Genomic DNA, 25,107 nt, shown 5'->3' with positions numbered 1-25,107 from the left:
GGGGAGGATTGGAAACAACACCTCCTCCATGCTGACCCTAATCACAAGGGATATTTGTTTAGTCCCCTCTTGTACTCATTATACTGTACATACTGTGTTTGAAAATACAGCTCCAGTGTAATCTTCAAGTTTGCTTGATGATATCACCATTGTAGACCTCATCACTGGTGGAGATGAGACAGTGATCTCTCTTTGTAGAGAGATCAAAACACTGTCATAGTATTGCAGTGACAAAAATCTCCATCTTAATGTTAGCGAAACAAACCATATGATTGTGGACATTAGGAATCTGCAGGAGGAGAAAGGATATGCTCCTCTTCACATAGATGAAACCACCTCGGAAAGTGTCAGCAGCTTCAAGTTCCTTGGCGTTCATGTCAGTGATGATTTCACTTAACCCTTCCAAACCGGCAATATTATGAAGTCTGCACGCCACGAACTGTACTTATACCGGAGGCTGAAGAAATTTGGCCTGCCCTCCAACATTCTCACTGGTTCCTACCAATGCACCTAAGAGAGCATTCTGTCAGGTTTGATATGGCAGCTCCTCCATTAGCAACCACAAAGCTCTCTAGAGAGTGGTGAGAACAGCAGAGCTGATCACGAGAAACAAACTTCCAGCCCTACAGGACAGCAATCACGCACAAGGCTTAAAAGACCATATCAGTCTCCACTCATCCAGAACACAACCTCTTTTTCAGGCTGCTGTCCAGCAGGCAGCTTCGGAACATCCAGTCATGGACAAACAGGTTAAAGAACAGTTTTTATCCACAAAGCATCAGAGTATTGAACTTTAATCCTGATTTATCCTCTAATGCTGATTCATCAACACAGTTATAGTTATCTACTCCATGGTAAATATACACTTAAATACTAATATTCAGTTGCCCATTTTCTGGTTAACTCTAAAAGTTAAATCATTAAAGCACTTTACAGTTACAACTGAACAGACTTTACCCAGCTGCTCAGTTGCACATTTGTATATTTGAACTATTGCTGTTAATACAAAATGAACATCAGTACATTTTATTTTTGATATATTTTTATACTTTATACATACATCTTGCACTGTGAACTCTTTATATTTTCTATTGTTAGATTTATATTTATTACAATTGTTTGTTTGACTTAGTGTGCTGTAAGTCTAACCTGCGCCTCACTACATGTATTTCAATGTACGATGTGTCTGACATGCTGCATATATGACAAATAAAAAGACTTTAACGTTCCCTGACCGGGAATCGAACCCGGGCCGCGGCGGTGAGAGCGCCGAATCCTAACCACTAGACCACCAGGGAAACTAAGAGAAAATTCTATAAAAATGAATGTATACACAAATGTATACAAATAAATCTTAATGATTGGTATCTTAATGATTGGTCTTAATGAATGGTAAATCTTAATGAATGGTAGTTCTATAAAAATTCATATAATGTATACACAAATGTATAAAAATAAATCTTAATGATTAACTATTTAAAAATCGTTAATGATAATGCATTTGTCATTTGCATTTTTGATTTACAAAAACAATGGTGCTGGCTAGCTAGCTCATCTGGTTTGAGCCAGTTTTCGCCGTAGTGCCGTTCACTTAGGGACTGACGTCACGTACCTATATAAACGACCAGAGCCGACGTTGTTTTTAGACAGCACTGCAGTATCGTTACTGGACGTGGAGGGTTTCAGCCACCCAAATTTTTTCAAATGGGCCCCATCGCCTAGCGTTTCCTCTCCAAAGCCTCCGACTGAGTTGTATAGGGTGCTATAACAGCTTGAGCACGAACAGAAAGAAGGTGAGTTTAGACGAGATGCGGCTCCGTTGTGCTTGGTTCCTTTGTTAAGGTAGATGTTAACATAGCTCACCTAAGTAGATTTGGGGGAGGGGGCATTGCATGAGCCTTTGTCAACATAACCTAACTACTTACAGAGAAATTGTTAAATACGAACACTAATATTAACTTTGTCCATCCCTAAACTGTTTGCGGCGGTCACGTTGTTTAAAAATGCACAGCAGACGCGACTCAAACTGAAGATGTAATATTTCTATTAACCTCCACCTACTCTTGTGAGCTAAGTATACCAACATGAGGTATAATTTGACTCTTATCTAGCTACAAACGTCTCTGTATGGTAGATGCCATGTAGCTCCAAAACATCGGAATAGTTTGTTCCAAAGCGCGAAGAAATGTAAGCATTCATTCAAACTGACGAACAAGTGATACCGCATCTATGATAATAAATTGCAGTTAGTCACAAAAAAAGGAAATGTAAAGTAAATTGCTAGCGACATAAACATAGCATGAGCCACGAAGGTCAAAATATATTTAGTTCGTTAACTAGAGAGTTAGCTAGCTAAGTGTTCAATGTTCTGAATTTTAGACTGGTCACAACCCTAGAGTTGAAATAGAAACATTGTGATTTGACATAACGATTTGAGAGAAAAGTGTTTTATACACTTTTACGAATTCTGAATAATGACGTGTGTGTGTGTGTGTATATATGTGTATGTATATATATATGTGTATATATATTTATGTATGTATGTGTATAATATATAAAAACCAGACTTTCCATCTGCTTTTAAGGTTACCATCTTGGGCAAAGTTTAGACGTCTGGAGCATGGCTGCTATTCCATCTAGCGGGTCTCTAGTAGCTACCCATGACTATTACCGACGTAAGTACCCTTGAAGAACGGGGGGGGGGTGTTGGTCAGTACTAGAAGCGTCATGTTCTTGAATGGGGAAGCGTCATGACTGTTTGTCATCACCCGTGGGTGTCTGCTATTTTTCAGGGCGCCTTGGCTCCACGTCAAGTAGTAGTTCATGTGGCAGTTCGGAGTATACTGGAGAAGTTATTCCACATCACCCAAGTGAGCATTTACCCTTTTCAGCCTCACGTGTTTACATCTTGTGGTGATCTAGAATGACATTGTGGACCTTCTAAGAAGCTTTGTTGAGTGCTCCTCAACAAAGAAAAATGGTTTATTCGCATGGCAGCTGTACTGAAATGTGGGTTTCTAAGCAATAGACTTGTTTATTAGAGATCAGTTGTTTAGAAATGTGACAGGAAGAGTAAATGATCATCATTTCCATTGCTGGGTTTTACATTGCAGTGTTGGACATTTGACTAGATACTTCTTACAGCCACAGTACCAACTTGGATACCCTCACACAAAGGCCTGACTTGTCCTGCAGCATTTGCTTGCTGTTCAGCCCATTCACATTAAATCCTTTGTCCTTGTGTTTCAGGCCTGCCCAAGCAAGACTCTGGCCACTGGTGGTCGAGTTTTTTCTTTGGGAAGCACAACCAGCTGGGTATGGGCACCCTGACTGAGGAGGCACAGCAGAAGTGAGTCAGGAGCTTTTCACCCCATTCGTCCTGCTGCGTCATCTATGCTGTCATCCCAATGCTGTCAGATTTGTCCTACTAAACACCTTCACTGAAGGGTGTGCTTGTTTCCATGATCAACACTGTGCTGGTGGTTGTGTACAGGTCAGGGCTGAGTGTGATGGATGGGCAGGCGACATGCATTGCCCGGGATATGGTGATGAAGAGGCAGGTCAGTGAGAGCAGTGATGCTTGGAAGTCGGAGGCAGGGAGCTCTCCCCCTGCCTGAGTCCAGCTGGGGGATGGGACCAACGCTAGGGGATGGAAATGGCCCTTTTTTTTTCTTTTTTTTTTTTTTTTTTCTTTCCCCCCCCCCTTTTTGTTTTGTTTGTGGAATAGGCTGCATTTAGTACCTGTTTTTTATATCCATCCTCATATAAGAAACTAAAATTGAATACATTTTTTTTTGTACGTTTTTACATACCTGTAGCACTGTGGTCGGTTTTAAAAATGTTTGTTACTTATTTCCAACCTGTCACCATTTGTTCACAGTAACAATAAAAGATTGAAGCAGCCATAACCTTTGCACATGTGTGTGTGTAATACTTTCATAAGTAAGGGTAATCACTTCATAAAGTAAGGGAAAGCTAGTATTGTAATATTTGTATAATATTGCATACTTTTGGTTGTTCTGCAAAATGTGTATAAAAATATACAAAGGAACTATTGCATTATGGCTTGTGCTAAGGTGTACTTGGTGTAATCCTTATGTTGCTTTGTGTGGATTGTGTAAAGTTGTGCTGGCTTAGAAAGAATTACTTTCTGTCTTGTAGCATTTGTTAAAGACATTATACAAGAGGCATGTTAACTCTGCTTCAGCAGGTCCCCTCTGCATACATTCCTTTGTGCAAACTAGTTCAGCACTGTATGTGCTTCCACCAAAGCTCTGAAGATAGACAAGGGGTCCAAATGAATGTTCTTTGTGTGAAAAGGAAACAAGTGTGTTTACTGCTAGATACGACTATGTGGCGCAGTACAAAAGCATTGCTCTAAGCAATATTGTATCCCATTTTGGGATATTGTGCCCATTTTGATGAAGCACATAACATCAAACAAATGACAAAACAGTAGACAAAGTACTGTGTTTATTTCATAAGATGTGGAGCACAGTTTGGTTAGGGGGCTGAAAATCAGTTTGTGTTATCATTTTACGTGAGCACCAACGTTGGAACAGGAGGTTCTGTTTTGGTGAAAGCAATGTGTTGTGGGGCACATACATCAAACGGAGCTACAACAGAATTCCTCACTAAAAACAAGATTTTTTTTTATTCAAATGGAAATAAGCCCTTATACAGATCCCCAATACAAAGTGAGTGCACATGTCTACGCCAAATTTTCAGGTCAATAAGAATAGCTGAAAAGTGAGATGGACAGGGCTTTTTGCAGTGTTCTGTTCTGTTGTTTCTGCTTCTCTGCTTCCGTACTTGGCAACAGGTCAATGCAAGGAGAGCTGTGATTGGACACTCAGGGAGCAGGGAACACTGACAAGTGTGAGGCAGAGCAAGAATGGGAGGGAGCCCCCTCCACTGTGGGTGGAATACAGGGCAAAACATGGGGAATGGAGAGCCACTGATTCATCATGCTGCAGCCTCATTCCGTTCATATGGACTAGTCTTCTTGTTGCATACAATGTGATTAATGAGGAAAATCAACTCATCTCCACATAAAGTGCAGGTCAGCTGGATCAAGTCTTTAACCTCTGACCTCAAGGGTGGGAGGGGTGTGAGGGGAACCATTGTAAATGCACTGTGTCTGCAATGTTGCGTGAAGTGTTTTTAAGCCTTGTGAAGGATGTCTACTTGACCACACGGCCAGCAAGGCTTGGACGATGGGACGGGGCTGAACTGGACAATGGACTCCACCAGGCCACACGCACTAGCAATTCTGTAGGCTCCTGTGCTGAGAGACCTGCAGGGAGATGCAGAGACATCTATGATTGATGATCCTCATGACTGAGTTCTGAGACTCGAGACTTTTATGTGACTGTACCTTGTTGTGAGGGCGTAGCCACCCAGACAGTCACTTCTCTTTGACCTGGTTGTTTTAAACCATCAGAGAGATGGTATGCAGGATTCATTTTATCGGGGGTGCTGATACCTGCATGCAAACAGACAAATAAACCAGGCCTGGCATATGTTGTGGGTCATTGGTGATTCTTACAGGCACATGGTGATAGTGAAGTCAGAACGAAAGCTCAGAGAAAACTACTTATAAATCTTTTTAGGCTTACAGAAAAATGTACTCTGCGCTGGACCAGAATGACACTAGATTCTGTTGTTATGAATGTAATTTTACCAAAGTCTTTGCTTCGTTTATTGTTTTGTTTTTTTCCATTTAGCAACCCATAATAAATACTGTAGGTTTTTTTTAAAAAAATCAGTAATTATGCTTCTTTTTACACCCCTCCCAGTTAAATGAAAATAACATTTCTCTAAAATAGAAATGCATGTTTCTTAGTGTTTCAAACAACGAGGGTGTCTTATGAAATGCATGTTTCTAAACTGATATGTCAGAATATGTCAGATTATGACATATTTTTATGTCAAATCTTTTTACAAGTGTACACATTGTAAATGATAGTACAAGGAGTCATTCTGTTGCTGTAAGAAGCTGGACAGGATTTCTGGAAGGACTCTGCTTAACATTAGCAGGCTGGAACCTTCTGCTGAAGGGTTGAGCTTAGCTGGAGAAAACCAGGAGGAAGAGTGAGGGAGAGAGTTGGTAGGGAGCAAATATATCATCATGGAAACAGGAATAGGAACAGGAATAAAGAGGAAGTAAGCTAACAGGAAGGAGTTTCAGGTATGGTCTTTTGCCCAACTATTACGCTAACTCGGTTTTAAGCACTACGAAACATGCAGACAGTGATTTTAGTTTCTTTTTTATTCCATTTGTTCTTTTTTCACACTAATTAGAATCTTTCAAAAGAAGATGAGGGTCCACAGAAGGGACACTGTGTGCTGTTGGTCTTGGATTGTGTCCACTCATGAAAAAGTACAGCTTCAGAACAACAGCATGGTACCACACATGTTTGTCACTAGTCAAACATAGCACAGAGCTATAAATATCGCTGCACTTACTTTGGTAAAACTGATTCCGTGCTAGCAAACAGGCAGGAGAGTTCACACTGGTCATGGTCACATCTGTGTGTAAAACGCTTGGAAAGGCAGCTTTCCTTGTGCAACCTAGAAAGGCACAGAGATGAAGGTTAAAACATTTAAACATCAGGGGCCAACAAGCACCTCTTCCTAGGATAGACTGTTTTCCATTCTGAGTGGTGCCATCACAGACACAGGTTATGTACACGGATATCACAGCCTAGAATGGAAAACACTTTTTTATTTTTGCCAGCCAGCAGTCACATTGGGCCAGAAAAATGAACATCTTTAGCTTTTTTAATTTCTTTTTTTAATATATAGCATTGGTCTTGCTTTAGGGACATATTGATGTTATGGCAGGGTCCTACACATAAACTCTATGGAACAGGACTAAGGTATTTGCTGACAAAACCTTTTAAAGTTCTGTTAACATAAATTAGCTTGATATAAAATAAATGGCAACAGTCACTAATAGGAATTTTTCTTTTTAGTCAGTAGATATCTTTGGCTTGAACTATTTTATTTTCAAGGCATCACATGCTTATATGCTTATTACAGTTACATCTTTACATACTGCAATTATGTAAAGATAATAAAATAGCTCTCTCAATCCAACCAGATTAATGGCACATGCTGTTTCCTCATTCAACTAAAAAATGTGCTTATTCTTGATTTTCTGAAAATTCCAAGAGTACACAGGGCAAATTCCACTGAGTGGGACCTCCTGATGCTAAAAAAAGAACAAAAAGTGCTGACCCCAAATAAGCCTGTTGATTCTAGATCTCCTCTTATCCTAAGGGCTAATGAAACTTTCCCCCAGTCAGCCGAACTGCAAGCAACCAGTTAATGACACCAACACTCATTTATAAACCATGAAGTTATATTACAAGAGAGATCCCAAATTATATTTATCCTGGACCATCCTCAGACCATCCACAGAGCTTGCACTATGGGTTTTCTAATATCCAGATAATTGCATTTTCATTTCCGTAAGGAAGCGGAGGTAATCATATACAGTGGTGTACAGAACTGATCGGTTACAACTGTTATAGACAGATCAGATTTTTCATTATAGTCAAATTTTTGAGTATAGCAAACACACTTCTGTTTTGTCCACACTTTGGTCATGTGACCCTTCCCAGTTAAGGCTAGTCAAGCTTAGCTCAGTCTTTTGCATACATTTTTTCAGGGCAAAGTAAAATGCTGTCTTGCTTAAGTTTCACCAAAGACCAAGTCTTAACATTTTAGGGTCTGATGTGCTCTACAAACAGTTTGGTAATAATTAAATCACAAGATCACCTGGGTGGCTTCCAGAGGTTTGATTTCTTGGTTAACTCGTTGCATTACATGTAGGTTTTTCAAGACATATACTAAGATGAATGTTTGATTAAATTATAGTACTAATGGTGAGTCACCATTAGGAATTCTTTTTAGTCTCAGTTTGGGCTTAATCTAGATCTGGGAAACAGGCCCATTGTGTTCGCATATAGGTGGATTTATATAGTGGTTTGATCTGTTGCCACAGTGAATACAAGTTGTACTTTATAGCTGCTCCAACCTGTTGGATTCTTGTTCCATCACCTACTTTGCTGCTGGAGAAGCAGGCTTTTTGAAACGGGGCCAGCACATCACTGTGGTTAATGTTGCTTGTGCTTTTAACTTGCGTATCCAGCTCCTGTTCTAGCACCACCAAAAATCTCAACAAGGTGTTTTGTTTAGGTGCATATGAGTATCCTGTCATGTCCGTTAAGGACATGGTTTTACAAATAACTGGGTGTATTCTCAAAACATTGCCAAAACTGCAGCTACTACCTTGAAGTCATGACGTTTTATTATGTAAATAGAAACTGATTACTAAATAGAAACTGGTTACTGTGAAATTTTCCTTTAAGCATCAAGCCTGGACTTTCACAAATTTGTGCTCAAGAGTAGATTTGGACTTCCCCATCCAGGATTTAGATGTTATATCTTGCCTGTTAACACGTACTGCATCTCAGATTACATATCACTCAAAGAAGATTAATCTAGGTCTGGGAAACAGACCCATTAAGTAAGGTTATGTTAGGGAGAGGTCCTTCCCCTCCACCAGTGCTCCCCTTGTCATAATGACACTTAAGCTTTTTGATGGCTTTGTTGGACTGATGGTTGGAGACTTTGTCAGTCCTGCTTGGCTCCTTCTCCTTCCTTCTATATAGGAGGCTACATAATTACATAGCCCCAAAGCTAGCCAATAAATAAAAAAAAACAGTTTTGTTCTTAAAAGTGTGGTTTCACAGTGGTGAAGTTAATAAAGCTGTCTGTCTGTCTGTCTGTCCCACGCCAATTCTCTGTACACCTTTTGTAGATGTTTTTCTCCCCCATCATCATTACAGGTGTTTTTGGAGATGACATCAGCTCATAATTGGCACCTTATTTTAGGCTTTAGCCCACTTGCAGTTTGATCTAGCTCTGGAGACTGTGCTGTGGAAACTCCTCAGCCAAAACACATCAACCCATCCTCTAAATATAACCCGAGAGAGTGCCCAGTGCCGCCCCATGCTTGCACATAATGCGACTGGCTTGAGTTTGGCCATTAGATTAGAGCTATGGATCTCTGACCAGTGATCTCAACAAGCACACTAGAAGTTGTAAAAAAACCATACTTTTTGGTAAATCGTTTAAAGGCTGTAATTTGTAGGGTTATAATAACACAAAGCTTAATCCTGGGGTTGTAAATAGATAGATGCAAATTAGATAAATATTGCTGCAAGTTGTTATAAGTAAGAATCTTAAAAAGTTACCTTATTTTGCAGTCTAACAATCAGTAACTGTGTATCCTGAAACTATGAACTGACTGACTATGCTAGCATCTACCAAGGTGACAAAAGGAATTTCACACACAGCCTCATTTAGAAGTTCCACTGACACATGGATTGACATAAAGAACTCTAAGAACAACAGTTCTTAGTCTACAAAATTGGCCTCTGAAAGTGCCCTGGCCCTCATTCACATAATGGCCAGCGATTATATTTTAGATGTTATTACAAGTTTTAACATAACACAAAGTAATCAGTAATTGTCCTACATGATTTTCAAACTTAAGTAGCTGACATCGTCTCATTTTCAACTTTTAATGAATAACAACTTTAATGTAGGCTACTCAGAATCATCAGGCAAACTTGTGGCTTTTTTCTGCGATCTGTAGGGTAAATATCAGCAATAAGACTACCAATATACAGATTAAGGAGGTTAATTAGCTATGAAAAAAATCTTACCATTTAGAATGACACTTTAAAAAAGCATTTTCTTTGCTGAAATTTCCTTTTAAGTCAACCATCAACACCCTTCAGTTATGTTTAGTCAACTCAGACCTGACTAAGTTCAAACGCTAAACTATTACCCGGCTGAACCAGAACCAATAACAAGCCATGAGTATGTCAGTTCTAGTTAACTCAGCTCTATTTGAGTTCAAGGCTAAGTTTAAGATTCATTAAAGCCACCCTTTGATATATCCCCTGATTGACCAAGATCCCAAATATAGTGCTAATTTGCTTTTATGTCCAGTAAACTGCATGTGTACTTAGCAGGGGTTTTGACAGAGAAGATGAATTTGAATAAAATCTTGTGGGAAAGTCAAACAATCTTTGGCACATGCTAGATGTTCTTGCTAACCAAGTTGAGCCTGAAACTCAACTGAACTGAAATTGAGACAAATGAAATCTGATACAACAAAATGTCTGTCAAAAAAGGTGGTGTTTAAATAGACCAACAGCTAAGTATATTTTAGTAGCTATAGGGTTAAAAACCCAAAACATGAACAAATAAAGTCATAACTGTCATTAAAACAAAATCATTCCTGAAGTTGGGAAAAATTACATAGAAAAAGACATAAGAAGAAAGAAATACAAGAACAAAAGACTACGATTCGTAATTTTGACCTCGTGATAGGAGTTATAATAATCTGCCGTCGACGCCTTTATGCTTAGCCTGCTCCTTTCTCCTCCTCACAATGACAGCAGCCTCCATACTTGCAAAAATTCCGTACTGGGCACATATTAATTAATGTAAACACGCAATCTCCATTTAAAAATAACTTTCAGATCTGGAGATGCTGTTTCCATCTGGAGACCTGTTTTCCACTGACAGTTTTTTCCACCATAAAGTAGAAACACCCAAATGACATATTCATTCAAGTCAAGACAAACAAACAAACATGCTGTTTTGATCATTTGGCAGACCCGATTCTACGTATATCCTGTTAGTAAAAACCCATAGATTTAGTGGGTTTTTTCAAGTTTGCACGTGTTTATGCACACGCAAACCTTTAAATACATCAAGGCCTCAGTGTACATAAACACAAGCAATTTCGTTTTTTGCTGTGGTACAAGATGCTTCCTCTGGAAGGGGGAAGTTCCTCCCGGATGGATATCTAACAAAAGACCCAGGAAATGAAAATAGAAAGGTAAATATTGAGAATGTCTGCATATTCAGAAGGAAATCATGTAGTAACACAGAATCTTGCAGGAAAGGCTGTGGCCCTGACACACGTCAGACATTAAGGAGCATGAGAACTGAAGGACTTTTGGTTTTGGGAACTTCGGTCACTGGATTCAGTTATTTCTCCACCTGACGTTTGTCAAAGAGGTGACTCCTGTGGCTGGATCATCTAAGCGTTACCGTCTCATGTAGAAAAGTAAAAAGCTACAATTACCAACAATGATTTTTTCCCACTACATCTTCATTCATTACTAATCCCAGTAAAAGGTGCAGGACAGGTCATAGTGAGTAATGTCACAAGAAGCATCTGTTTACATTGTTCAGTTCAGTTCACTCAAATGAAAAGAGTTAATGCGAGCTAAACCATGTACAGTATAACCATACCTTTATTATGTTCGGTCCATCACTCACCAAAATCCTCAGAGACAAGCATATGTGTTGTTAAATGAGAGGTCCACTGCTTCCGGCATGTCGTGAGGCAGATAGTCTGGTGTAAAGGAATGTACCCACACACACAAGTGTACAGGAACTTTATAGCAGCCCCTTTTGGAAGACTCCATCCGGAGCCAGACGCCCCAGCACTGCGAGCAATTGGTTGCTTAAGGAACAGAAGCCACCCCCATTCACTGTCTTGACCTTTGGGAGGGTCCCACCAACCTGAATAGAATATAAAAAAGAGAGACACAGCCAAGAGAAAGCTAAGCTCTGGGATGTGTGGTTTATTTTAACAAACAAGCTCCAGGGGGTGGATGGAGAAACAGTTACCATGAAGCCTCTTTCTCTGTCCCTGGTGAAGTATGCATATTAAGGGATGTTTATGGGGTTTAAAATTCTGGTACTTAATCAGCAATTCCGTAAATAATGTTCTTGTCGACTTTGCTCTGATTTCAAAGATCATCCATACATTAACTGAGAGAGTAATTTCAGAAGACCAGAAGGGAACTGCGGCTTATTGTACAGCCCTAAAGGTTTTATATGACTCTAGGCTACTTAACAAGCCCCCACAAAACTGTGAGCTGCACCTATCAGGTTCCAGGAAACATCTCCAGGGAGCAGCACATACAAAGAGAGTGGACTCATATAACTTGCTCCTCTTGAGATTCCGACAAAGAAGAGGGAGTTGGCACTGCTTTTGCATTTATTCGGCAAATCAGGGTGTGGAGTTCTTATTGTACAAAGGTGAGAGGAGCCCAGAGTGATTGGCCAAGGAGCACAGGCAGCCTGCAACTGCTGATTTGCACTTCTGGGATTGCGCCACTGACCTGGGAAAAGGAAGTAATGCGGTGATACAGACAATAGAGAGCTAAGAGTTACTAGGCCCTGTTCATTTAAGTGAAAAGGAGAAATAGATGAGAAGAGATTCAAGAGCAGGTGTCGGTCAGTTTTCAATCAGTTTCGTCAGTTTGTTCTACCAAGCATGTGTAAAGCATTCATTTTAATTTACTTCTGGAAGGGAGGTCTAGAAGCTACCAAATCCAGAGCTATCTTATCTACAAACATGTAGATAAGAAAGCTCGTCTGTAGTATAGTTCCATACATACACATAGTCGTCATGCTCAAATGCACAAAAATACATGCACACTACACTACACTGATAAAGCTTACGGAATATACTGCAGCTCCACATTACAGTACAGGCCCAAAACTGCACGCCTGATGCCGCACTGTTAAAACTGGAGCATCAGCTAAGGCAGTTGGTGCAGGTCTATTTATGTGGCCTGGCTTCCCTTCAGTACATATATTTGCTCATATGTATATTTAAGCAACACGAAACCTACTGTTGTCAATACCCCAATCTTCAACCCTCCTCCCTCTCTGCCTTTTTCAACCTTACTAATAGCGGCAACGCTTGCCATGTGCACGCGCGCACACACATCCACACACAGACACACACACATACCATTATCACTATATGGAGTGCAGGGAACTCATGTCCACTTGGCCCTAGCTGACCCGTGTTCCAAAAGCAAGATTGCATCCTCTTTCTCATTATTTCAATTTCTCCTGACTTTCCCAGCTGATTGTCTTCAGTGCGTTGTATAGAATCTACACAATAAAACACAAAATTATCATTCCGTGTTCTAGTGTTTATTATAAAAACAGGTCGTCCATATAAAGATAAACTAAGTTTTTCCATAACTTTTCCTGTAAGTATCAGAATGTTACATCTTCTATACAGTTCTGCTTGAAAGCCATGGCAGAAAACTTCAACAGGAAAATTACATAAACGTCATTAAAATATCTATCTATCTATCTATCTATCTATCTATCTATCTATCTATCTATCTATCTATCTATCTATCTATCTATCTATCTATCTATCTATCTATCTATCTATCTATCTATTTATCTTTATTTATTTATTTATTTATTGCCTCTGCACATCCACAGTTTCAGGTTTCGGAGTCAGCTCTCACATATGCTGTTAATGCACCCCAGCCAGCCAGAGAACGACCCAGTCACTATAAGCTCAGCTGTTCTTACATTCACTCACGCTCACGCTGCATGATCAGTCTGCTGGCCCGCGAGGCGCCTTTTTTTGGCGCCACCTACAGGACAGTGCCAGAGCAATCTACACACAGGAAAATGTGTTGAGACTCCGTCCCCAGCTTCTGTTGTATCAACCTGGGATGAGGTCTTCATCTTGTTGTGGCTGTCTCTTGGCGATCTATTATGCTTGTACTGTAGGTTTCGATAAACTTGCACTGCAAGCCTCAGAACCGTCTCAGGAATTGAGATTACTCGTGAATGCTGTGCTGCTGTCGCTCGGTGTCTCTGTCTCGACTCGACAGTCTAGAACTAGTACTGGTGTTGGCCTCTTTTAGGATCTCATAATATCCAGTTTACGTGTTTTTAAATTAAAAAGGCTTATCTTTAACACCTGAGAGAAACGGTGTTGTAATACCGCAACAAGTTAAAGCTCCCGTATACTCATAGATTGTAGACTAATATAAGACAGCGACATTTAAAATAAAAAAACAGTAATAAGAAAATGCATGATCATTATGTTAAATCGGTGCCTAAGGAACGGACATTGTTATATGTTGTATGTACGGTATGCAGGTGACACCTTGTGGTGAAAGTTTGAATTACAGAAAAAAACGATGGCCTCATTTTTAATGGGAACTGTTAATTAGAGTTTATTTGGATTTTAAATTAGTTCAAGTCACTTTTTTTTTCTTTTGTCTTTTTTTCTTAATCAGAACTAATTCTCCATTTCAGACAGATTGTTAGCTGAACAAAACTTATGAATTTTGGTTTGAGATGGGTTCTTTGTGTTAGTCTAATCAGAAAAATAGGCTTATAACTGTTTAACTTAACCCAAATCCCATCAGTTACTCTTGTCTTTAAATAAGAGAGTTTAAAAAGAAAGTAAGAATGTAGGGCATTCATAGAGAGAACATTTAAATTCTTAGATGGCTTGCTGAGGAACTCTCACAATCAGACATTGTCAATCCAACAGACCAAGGTCAGGAAAGTCAGGAATTCTCCCTGATTCAGCCTCAACAATTTACCACTCGTCATCGAGGCTCTCTTGCTTCTCTACTTATTTATTTAAACTGAGCTATTAAACTGCAATTTCACACTTGACTGATGGACACTGACCATTGGGGACCACAGGGACTGATTCTCCCTGTGTGTAATAAACATTATTAAGAATCTGAAGACTCTCCTTCATGGATTTTCTAAAAGCTGGGCGCGTGTAAACTGAACGAGGCACTAACGCCTCTTCAGTGAGTTATGCCATTATTTCAGAACCACATGTAAAAAATGAGAGCAGTCAAAGGAATATCCTCTCAAGCAGTGTGAGAAGACCAGTGTCCCTATAGTGGGAAGCTTCGCTGGTTGGCATACAGTCACTGGTGTCCAATGGAAAATCTCACAGGTTTGTGTCTAGAGAGAAGACTTAGAAGATTTAGTGTTGAGAGGACTCACAGGAAGGACCTGGGCAGCACCTTTTTTACAATAATGAGAAAAATTGGCATTTTTTTATTGTTAGAAAATAACAATAAAACCATTTAACATCTGGCACACAGCCTAGAATGAGATCCAAAGTATATATACAGTTTGTGCGTGTGTATATACACTGCCTGTCCAAAAAAAAAAAGGTAACCACCTAGGTTTAACTAAGCAAATAGGTAAGAGCCTCCCATTGGATAATTACTGCATGGGAGATTATGTTTCAGCTGGCAACAAGTTATTTAACCCTAACTGATGCAGTGAGTAGCTGCTCATTTAAACAACCATGTTGAAAGACACATCCTGTGGTTGTGGAAAAGATGTTAATTTATTTCAGAAGGGTCAAATTATTGGCATACATCAAGCAGAGAAAACATCTAAAGTGATTGCTGAAATGGAAGGACAGTGGGGAAAGATCATCTTCGAGGAAAAAATGTGGTCAGAAAAAAATCTTGAATGATCATGATCAGTGATCACTTAAACATGTGGTGAAATCAAATCATAGAAAAACAGCAGTACAACTCAGGGATATGTTTAATAGTGAAAGTAAGAGCATTTCCACACGCACAGGGAAGGGAACTCAAAGGATTGGGACTAAACAGCTGTGACTTGTCAGTGAGGCTAACTGGTAAAAATGGCTTAAATTTGCTAGGGAGCATAAAGATTGGACTGTGGAGCAATGGAAGAAGGTCATGTGGTCTGATGAGTCCAGATTTACCCTGTTCCAGAGTGATGGGCGCATCAGGGTAAGAAGAGAGGCGGCTGAAGTGATGCACCCATCATGCCTAGTGCCTACCATACAAGCCTGTGCGGGCAGTGCTATGATCTGGGGACTACCTGAATATACTGAACAACCAGGTTATTCCATCAATGGACTTTTTTCTTCCCTGATGGCACAGGCATATTCCAAGATGCCAGGATTCATTGGGCTCAAATTGTGAAAGAGTGGTTCAGGGAGCATGAGACATCATTTTCACACGTGGATTGGCCACCACAGAGTCCAGACCTGAACCCTATTGAGAATCTTTGGGATGTGCTGGTCCAAATCTACCATCATCAATATGAGATACTGGGGAAAAATTAATGCAGCTCTGGACAGAAATAAATGTTGAGACATTGCAGAAGCTTGTGGAAATGATGTCACAGCGAATGCGTGCCGTAATCAAAGCAAGCCCCTAGTGCTGAGGCAAACATGCTAGCCACCAACCCACCGTGGTGATATACCGTGAGAGATATATAGATATAGATATAGATATATATATATATATATATATATATATATATATATATATATATATATATATATGTGTGTGTGTGTGTGTGTGTGTGTGTGTGTGTGTGTATGTATATATATATATATATATATATATATATATATATATACACACACACACACACACACACACACACATACTTTCTAGGTCACACACTAATATTTGGTTGGACCTCACAATATATAACAATATTTTGTTTTATATATATATATATATAAAACTCCAGTGAGCCACAGATGAGCAGAAAGAGTTCATGACATCATGGCTAATTCAAGGACCAAATGTTCTACAAGGTCTTGTGGTTCACCATTGCTAAATTAGAGTTCCTTTATATTATCTACTTAGGCTACATTTCTTACCAACATAGAGTGTGTGATGGAAAAATGAGAGCACATCAAACACAGACAGCTTTATGCATTGAGTAGTAAAGAGTAAAAGTTTATTGAGTTCTGTCCCCTGTATAACAGAGTAAGAGAACTGACCCGCAGTACGGTCCCCCTCCCCTTTTACACAGGACAGAAGAAAGAGAAAAAAAGAAAATCTAATACCATTCTATGTTGTAGCACTGCTGCCCTTATCGCTTGTTGTTCTAGCTTTAAGGAACCTATAGCTGCTGAGGTGTCCTTAACTACTTGCAGTAACTAAAAGCTAAGCCATTGATCTTTTGCAGGGCTGCTACTGTGCCACCGCCCAGGAAAAGGGACCAACCAATGGTTTCACCCGGAGTGGTCCATGGGTCCCTCAGAATTCTACCACAATAGTCTGTGCTGGTTATGTCTCTCCTCACCCTGTGCTGCTTGGCATGGGGAAGTGTATACACCTGCGTCCTTGGGCGCACTACAGCTGGATAACAACAACCAGTCCAATTCTGTGGCAGTTCACCATAGGCCATTCCGATGTCCGATATCCCTGCAGACTTGTCATGGAGCAATTCCACAGGGAACTGCTATTGGAGTCACTGGAAGTGCCATTGCTGTGCACCTGCACATAGTCGACGCATCTGGACCAGCCTACTGGTACCTGCTGCTTCATCTGGCATACACATATCTCACCCTTTCTAGCTGCCACATGCAGCATCATTTTCGGTGGTGCAGGGTTGGTGGGACTGGGACAGTTTGAGGTCTGGTTAATAACCTGGCATGTAGAGATTGTCATATTCACTTCTCCTACGTCTGCGTTTCTCAGAGGGATTACAGTCCATGGAACACTGGTGTGCTGGCACACCAGGCACTCTTGCTCGATATGTTGGGCATGCGCTATGGCTGACATACACGCTGTATTTTGTTGGCATTTAGCTGCTAATCGTTCTGCCTCAGTGGCGTTGGGACTCTGAAATGGTAACAAGTCTTCTGATAAGTCATGGGATTCTTCATCCATATTAATATGCAGTCTATGTTCTGACTGTGTTAGCTGTGTCTGATTTTCACACAAATGTCAGCCCCCACCCTTTCTATACAGCACAGATAGCTACCATTGGGATTAGTCATATTCCAGTTTCCTCATAACATTACCTGAATGGCATTTCCATCCCCGAGCGCATTGGCAATAGTAAGATTGGCTGATTGTTTAACTTCGCTATTGATTTTGATGTCCCATACATATTTTCTGTTTGCGGAATAATCATAAGAATCAGACGGAACCCTAATGATTTGACACTGCTTTGTGGTATTGTCTCCTAGGTGACCTGTAATTGTCTGCTGGAGACGTTCCTGATGGCGCATGATGGACACATCCAGTTCACGCAGTTCATAGACAACCTGAAACAGATATACAAAGGCAAAAAGAAACTGATGATGCTCGTACGGGAGAGGTTCGGTTAGGCCGCAGGTCGCCGCCCTCCACTTACTTGAGTCTGCCTTTGTATCCTTTCTAAGTTAAAGCGACACGAAAATGCAGGAAGAGGGGGACAAAATGTCAAATCCAGTAAGAGCCACAGCGGTATTATGTGTATAGACTTGTTTAGTTTTGCCAGAAAGGAAAATCGTCATGTTGTGGAAGTTTTGTGTGTTCCTTTATTTGTATGGAAGTGCGTGAGAGCGGTAAGTAAAGAGAGGTTTAAAAAAAAACAAAAAAAAAAAAAGCAAAAAAGAATTTAAAAAAAAAAAAAAGAAATTGAAAGTTTTGGTTTACACTGCGGCTTATTGAAGGCTTGAAGCCATGAGTCTTTTCCCCCGTTAGGGATGTTAAAATAGCTATAACCTTGCCCAGACCATTTAATAGAAGAAGAAGTATCCCAGACTACATGTGCTTGGATAAATGCTACAACAGACCCCAAGTATCGCAAGCGCCAGCACACCCATCTTATAGGTTTCTTGACGGTTCCGAGTGTTGAAAGGGTGGGCTTTGCCTTCAACACCCTACTCAACACAGTTCCGACCTAGTCTGTTGGGGCGCTGCTACTAGGACTTAGGGCTGGTGTCGGAGCCTTCTTACAGTGCGTGTGATGTACCCAGGTTCCTCGTCCTTCTATTTTGACAGCAGTGTGGGTTGTTAACAGGACTTGGTGTGGTCCTGTCCACCGTACTTGTTTCCACTGCTTTCGTCTGAGGTCTTTCACCAACACCCAGTCGCCTGGAGTGATATCATGAAGGTGCTTGTCTGCCGGGCTTGGCAGAACAGCTTGCACCTGTTTGGATACAATAGACAGAGCATGGTGCAATGACATGTAATACTGTACTATGGAATCAGTTAGGAGTACGTTATCCATCAGTGTAGGGCCTACACCTGTGTTGGGTGGTCTGCCGAAAACCGTCTCAAAGGCACTGAGCATTGTTCGCTTTTGGGGTCTGGTAAACATTGTGCCCAGTTAAGTCCTGTCTGTTGACACATTTTTGCTAATCCCGCTTTCAGAGTGCCGTTAGCTCTTTCTACCACCCCTGCTCTAGCGGGCTGGTAACTGCAGTGTTTCTTCATATCAATACCTAGATGTTTGGTTAGTTCTATGAGGCCTTGATGTACGAACGGTGTGCCGATGTCACTTGAGATACGCTTTGGTAGGCCGCACCTAGGAATGATTTCCCTTAGGAACATTTTAGCTACCGTTTGTGCGTCTTGCTTGGTAGTGGGAAATGCTTCTACCCACTTGCTAAACATACACACGCACACCAGCATATACTTCTTACCTTCTGCTTGGGTTAATTCAACAAAATCAACCTGCCAATGTTGAAATAGTTCGGTTGCTGGCGGGGGACCCACTACCGGGGTCTGCGTGGTGGTTCCCTTTGGGAAGTGCTGCGCACAAACAAGACAGCTGGAACAAAAGTTTTGGGTAAGTGTTGTGAGTCCTGGCGCAAACCAGTACTTTACTATGCTGTCCACAATTCCCCCTTTGCTCATATGGCTACGCCCATAAGCAATTCTGATTAGGCCCTGCATGTAGGTGTGTGTGTCCAAGCACCATCGTACACTGCGCAGTCTAGTTGTCTCCACCTGGTGCGTTCAGTAGCCCCTGACTGAATCTCCCGTAATGTGGCCTGCGGGGTAGCAGCGGTTTCCCGTGTTGCTTGCACAGCGGTTTTAGTTGCAGCTGCCTTTGCTACTCTATCTGCAAAATTATTCCCCTTGCTGATTTGGCCTTCTGTAGTCCTGTGAGCTGCACACTAAACAACTGCAATTGTTTTTTGGCAGCAAAATGGCTTCTAGCAGTGTATTTACAAGATGGTGATGTCTAATATATTTACCTGAGCTTGTCAGGAATTGCCTATGTTTCCATATGGCTCCAAAATCATGAACTACCCTCCAAGCATATCTGGAATCAGTATAAACATTAACAGTTTTGTCTGCAGCTGGTTTGCATCTTGTACAAATCTCCACTCATCACGAAATATGGGGGTACGGACAGGCGAGGATGGGCATGGTATTATTACACCGGCGTCTCAAAGGGATTGGAATACTGGCCTAATACCTTCTATAGCCTGCTTTTTCAATGGGCATTGGGGTTGTTTCGGTCTGTATGCGCCCTTTGGTGTAATCTGCACTGGCTCACAATTTTTGATTAATCCCACATCGTTTTTCCCTTTAGCCCATATCTTATATCTTATCTGGTACCTCGCTCAAATAATTATCATGCTCGGATTCCGATGCTACAAAGTTAGTCAAGGGTACACTCTGATGAGGTGAGGTAAGCTCTACAGTTCTGTTCTGTAATTACATACGGCAGAGTCATTCGGAATGCATCTAATCCTGCATTATAGTGAATAGTGGGTTGTTCAGTGGGTTCCCATTTGTGGAGATGACTCATTCGTCTTATGCACGGTCCCCCTCCTGCCATTTTCTAAAAGGGTTATTTCTTCCTAGTGAGACATGGGGGATGGAGTACTCAACATCATACCACCATTTCTGTTCATCGGACAGTTCAGATTGCGCAGCTACGAAATCATCATCCCAATACAAATATTTAGTTCTAATGGTCTCTAGGTTTTTATGACGGAAAAAAGCTTCTGCGTACTGCTCGTCTGGACCATCGGAAACATATGCAGTCACATGCAAACGTTCAGCATTCATACAGTTAAATCTTCCCTTAGTTGCCCTTCTGGCAGTTTCGATCATGTGTTCGGTTATTTTTCCTGACCCACCTTGCAACCCCCACTCGTAGATATATCTCCCAGCTGCACCATCTGTGCACTGGCTTCGCCTTCCGTGAGGGTAACACTGAGTCCCTTTGGGAAGCTTACTAAAGTACAACTCAATTTGCACATCAAATCTCGAGCCAGCAGGTTGATCGGGCACACAGAGGAAATAAGGAACCCATGTCGAAACTTTTGTTCCCCCACCTGACATTGGAGAGGCGCAGACATTCTTTCATGCACCACTTTTCCACTCGCACCCATTATGGACACCATCCTATTAGTAATTGGTACATTAATTCCCTTGGCTTGAATTACTGAGTGCGTTGCACCGCTATCTACTAAAAACTTCAATTGTTTGCCGTTAACAGTTAAGATTACTTGGGGTAATGCTAGGTGTCCCTTACTTAATTGCTGAGAATACATAGAATAAAAATCTGGCACTTCCCTTTTCTGATGGGGTTGGTGGTCCTTCACAGCCATCCCGCCTCTCCTACGCCCATCAGTCCACCTCTTCCAGATCGTTTCTCGCGGCTTGGCCGTCTGGTTCTGGACAGTCTCTGGAAAAATGTCCTTCTTTTCCACAGTTGTAACATCGATTTCTCCATGACATGTCTCTCCCTCCTGGAGCATCTTGCTCCCTTCCTCGTCCTCTCCCCCTGGGAGCCACTTGTTGCATCATGGTGAGCATGGCTTGATCCATGTTGTCTGCTCTGTTCTTTGAATTTGAGCTTCATGATGTCTGGCATAGTCTTCAGCCAGTCTGCTGAGTCCGAACGAGGTGTCAGCATCCATTTCCTGGTTAACCACTCTGAGGGTGATGTCTTCGTTCTATGGCGTGGGCTTCATCTAAGAGACCAGTGTGAGGTCCTGCTTGAGGCAGTCCATAGGCGGGTGGACGTTCCGCTGCCACTGGATCAGGCACCACGGCTGCTGGTTTCCGTTGCAGTGGAGCAGAGTCGAGATCGGGATCGGCTCTGGAGGGCACAAGCTGAGAAGTGGAGTTAGGTTCATCCCCCCTCCCAGTCCGCTTAGTTTGTTTTGGTTTTTTTGGTTTTTTTCCTGTTATCCACATTTTATGACTTGCTATAATATTCCCATGGTGTCTATCCCATACCTTACACTGACCAGATTCCCCTGGTCGGTTTTCCATATGTCTAAGTATATTATTAAGCAGTTTCACACTCAAGCTCTCATTCCGAGGGGACCCATAACAATCTACCCATATCGGCAACCACTTTAGGGAACTCTCCCCATAGTCCCTTCGCATGTCATTATGTAAGGGCTGGTTCCACTCGGATGGGTTGCATTAATTTAGTATTTTGTGATACCATTTTATTACTCTCTCAATACATGCGCTGCTGTAATTTAGTCCCGTTAATGTATCTTATGCTCCGTTCGCTCTTGGACTGATTCTCCTCCCAGGTCCGAAGCTATTTGGGTACCCTATGTCACATCTGAGCAATAGGTGCCTCAATATCAGCAAGCTACTGTTTCACTTTCCTTTTACCGTCGTAACAAAGATATTTCAAGTACTTCTGAAATATTCTTATCCTAGAGGAGAACTCAAGAACGGCCGCACAGAAGGAAATAAATATCTGTGTACTTACACAATTACTTGCTCTCTCCCACTCACGGTTGTTTTTTTAAAGATAAGGCAGACACCACAAGATGAGAGAAAATACCTTCACTCTGGCGGTACTTTTCCCCAACTGGGTGTTCCCTCCCAGCTCAGCCTTGCCAAGGAGCATCTTCAGTGAAGTGTTGATTTTCCCCCTTCAGCGGTGGAGCTGCTCATCCTGCCGACTACAACAAATTGTGGTGGAAAAATGAGAGCACATCAAACACAGACAGCTATATGCATTGAGTAGTAAAAGTAAACGTTTATTGAGTTCTGTCCCCTGTATAACAGAGTAAGAGAACTGACCCGCAGTACGGTCCCCCTCCCCTTTTACACAGAACAGAAGAAAGAGAAAAAAAGAAAAACGACTCCTACAGAGTATCTGATAATTCATGTTTTGGTTAGCCTGAGCTCTGAAGGCTTCCTCTATCTCTATGGTTAGAACAGTATGTGAGCTGCTGGTGTCCCTGACTCACACGCTTATCTGCAGACTGTTATACTGTGACTATAGAAAGATAAAGCAAAGTAAAATAAAGCAAAGTAAATTTCCACAAAATGAAGCAAAGTAAATTTCCATGACAGAGTGCAACATAAACAACACTTTTGCTCATGAGCGAATGTGCAATTCTTTGAGCTGGGAGACTGGAGCATGGATGGACTTAGGCAGAAAGGTTGATCAGACAATGTCTGGATCAAATGGGGAAAACCAGTAGAAACCTGACCCTTATATATTCATACAAGAATTGCGAAGACATGAATAAAATGGTTAATCAGTTTTCACTCCTGGTGAAGTGTGAAACTGCTAATTGCCACAAGGTCAAGTTACATTTTTTGTGCTACTAACTACATTACACTTTATCAAATATGAGGGAAAATAGGATTTCTAGAATAAGGTTTATTATAGTGCAAGAAGTTGGACATTTGGAAGTAAACTGGAAACTGCAATGCCCCTACAGGTTACAAGCCTTGGGAAACACACAGCATTGTAAAGACCAGTTAGCCAGACTCCATCATCGGGACGTTTGCAGTGACTGGGCCACACCAAGGTGGTAATGGCATCATTGCTGATGAAGGAAAGAAAACATGGACAGATGTTTCTCATTGTGAGTTTGTAGCTGCAGCACAGGAGAACTACACTTCTAAGGCTCCCCTGTGGGTGAAGATACACTGTGTGTAGTTTTACTGGCTCTCTTTGAGAGACTAACAGTAAGCAGATGCCATTGAGAGAACCTCAGATAAATGGTATCAAAGGTAAGATGGTTAATGCATATATTCTGGGCTTGCTGTAATACATGATGTTAATTCATGGCACTGCATGCCACATAACCAACCATCTCTCAAATTGGTAGTGAAACTAAGGCAATATCTTGCCTTGCATATTGAGCTTCTAACTGTAACACATGCTCAATCCTCCAGCCCATACAACTAATCCAACCGATGTTCCTAGCTGCCAGCAATGTAAGCAATGTATGCTGTATCTCAGCGGAAGGTATATGCAACACCACCTCACTGCCAGAAGTCAACATCACTGATCTTATCACTTCAGATTTCCATGGTGTATAGAAAGTATCAGAGAATCCTTCTCTGTAAGTGAATTTCCTGCTGGAGTACGTAAACACGTCATGACTGAAAATAGCATTACCTATAAAGGGACATGTGGCCTTACCCCTAGCAATTTCCCTATACAGAAATAACTCCATTGTTCTGCCATCACCACCCCATACTCTTTATCTTTGTCACCGGCTGGACCGAACAGTCCTGTGGGTTCAACAGTAGATACACATTAGTATGCTTATTTCTTTTGATGATTAACAAGCATGCAAAGTTTGTTCCATTCCTGAGTAGTGCAAACCCAAGCTAGTTCCTGTGCAGACACAGTAACACCACAGATAACAAGAGCCCAGGCCTTAGATGTCAATAGACTTTATACCCTGGGTTTAGTAGCCCAAATTCCCTCCTGTAGTGTTTCAGTCATTAGCACTAATTAACAGTATAGCACCTTAGCAAGATCTATTATCTCGTTAAAGAAGCACATGCTGAACAGTGGACTCTGAGCCCAGAATCGACCTCAACTCCCTATCCCTTTTATTCTTAGAATAGTTGGAAAATTGGAAGTTCTTTATGACCCAACAATTCTGTGCAGCAATTTTCAGTATGCGAACAATAAACCTCTTGCAAAATTCCATTGGGGAATTTTAGAATGTTGTGCATCACACTCCAAGGAGTGTTAATAACTTAAATTCTTGTCAATACAAAGTTGCTTTTCTGGTTCAGAGTCCAGCATTGCCATGAGGGCTCATTAGATCTTTCTGGATCAACAACATCGAAATAAGCATGCTTGTCTTCCTATCATTCTTAAGCAATGAACTCCATGTTAAGTCCTGCAATTATAATAAAATTATCTGAGCATGCAAGGTGGGACAGTAATTATGTCTTCAAAGGTTTTTGTTGAAGGATCAGAGTAACTAGCAAATATTTTATGTGGATATGTTATAAGGTGAGTGATCTTACTTTTTGATTCTGAATTAGGAAGAACCAAATTTGAGAAACTGAGATAAAACTGCTATTTATATGTTGAGTCATGTATATATGTGTTCCTTGACAACTTGTGCGTATTGGATGGGAAGTTCTAACTTCCATATTTTATAAAAATGTTTTAATATTAAAGGCTCAACTGTGGCAAATTAGTAATGTAAAGTAATTTAACAAAGTAATTTAAATCAGA

At 41.1% G+C, this 25,107-nt stretch overlaps 1 protein-coding gene, 1 long non-coding RNA gene and 1 other non-coding gene across 3 annotated transcripts; 1 reads left to right on the top strand and 2 right to left on the bottom strand.

Annotated features, from left to right (window-relative positions):
• Positions 1-1,226: 1,226 nt before the first annotated feature.
• Positions 1,227-1,298, bottom strand: trnae-cuc (transfer RNA glutamic acid (anticodon CUC)). The gene has a single exon. It is a non-coding gene; the product is annotated as a tRNA-Glu (tRNA).
• A 334-nt stretch (positions 1,299-1,632) lies between these two features.
• Positions 1,633-3,908, top strand: ppdpfb (pancreatic progenitor cell differentiation and proliferation factor b). Its single transcript, XM_027007030.3, has 5 exons — positions 1,633-1,793; positions 2,586-2,675; positions 2,793-2,870; positions 3,250-3,349; positions 3,494-3,908. The coding sequence occupies exons 2-5, from the start codon at positions 2,621-2,623 to the stop codon at positions 3,615-3,617; spliced, it is 357 nt and encodes a 118-aa protein (XP_026862831.1). The 5' UTR covers positions 1,633-1,793; positions 2,586-2,620; the 3' UTR covers positions 3,618-3,908.
• On the bottom strand, positions 3,702-11,867 carry LOC145653422 (uncharacterized). Its single transcript, XR_014119694.1, has 5 exons — positions 11,728-11,867; positions 11,347-11,619; positions 6,469-6,573; positions 5,378-5,485; positions 3,702-5,296 (listed from the first exon to the last, which is right to left on the bottom strand). It is a non-coding gene; the product is annotated as an uncharacterized LOC145653422 (long non-coding RNA).
• Between the last annotated feature and the right edge of the window lie 13,240 nt (positions 11,868-25,107).

Source organism: Electrophorus electricus, chromosome 24 (assembly GCF_041902795.1).
Source record: "Electrophorus electricus isolate QZ-2024a chromosome 24, ASM4190279v1, whole genome shotgun sequence".
In the NCBI taxonomy this organism is placed as follows: Eukaryota; Metazoa; Chordata; class Actinopteri; order Gymnotiformes; family Gymnotidae; genus Electrophorus; species Electrophorus electricus.
The sequence above is the reverse complement of the archived record's forward strand: the minus strand, read 5'-3'. Positions and strand labels throughout refer to the sequence as shown.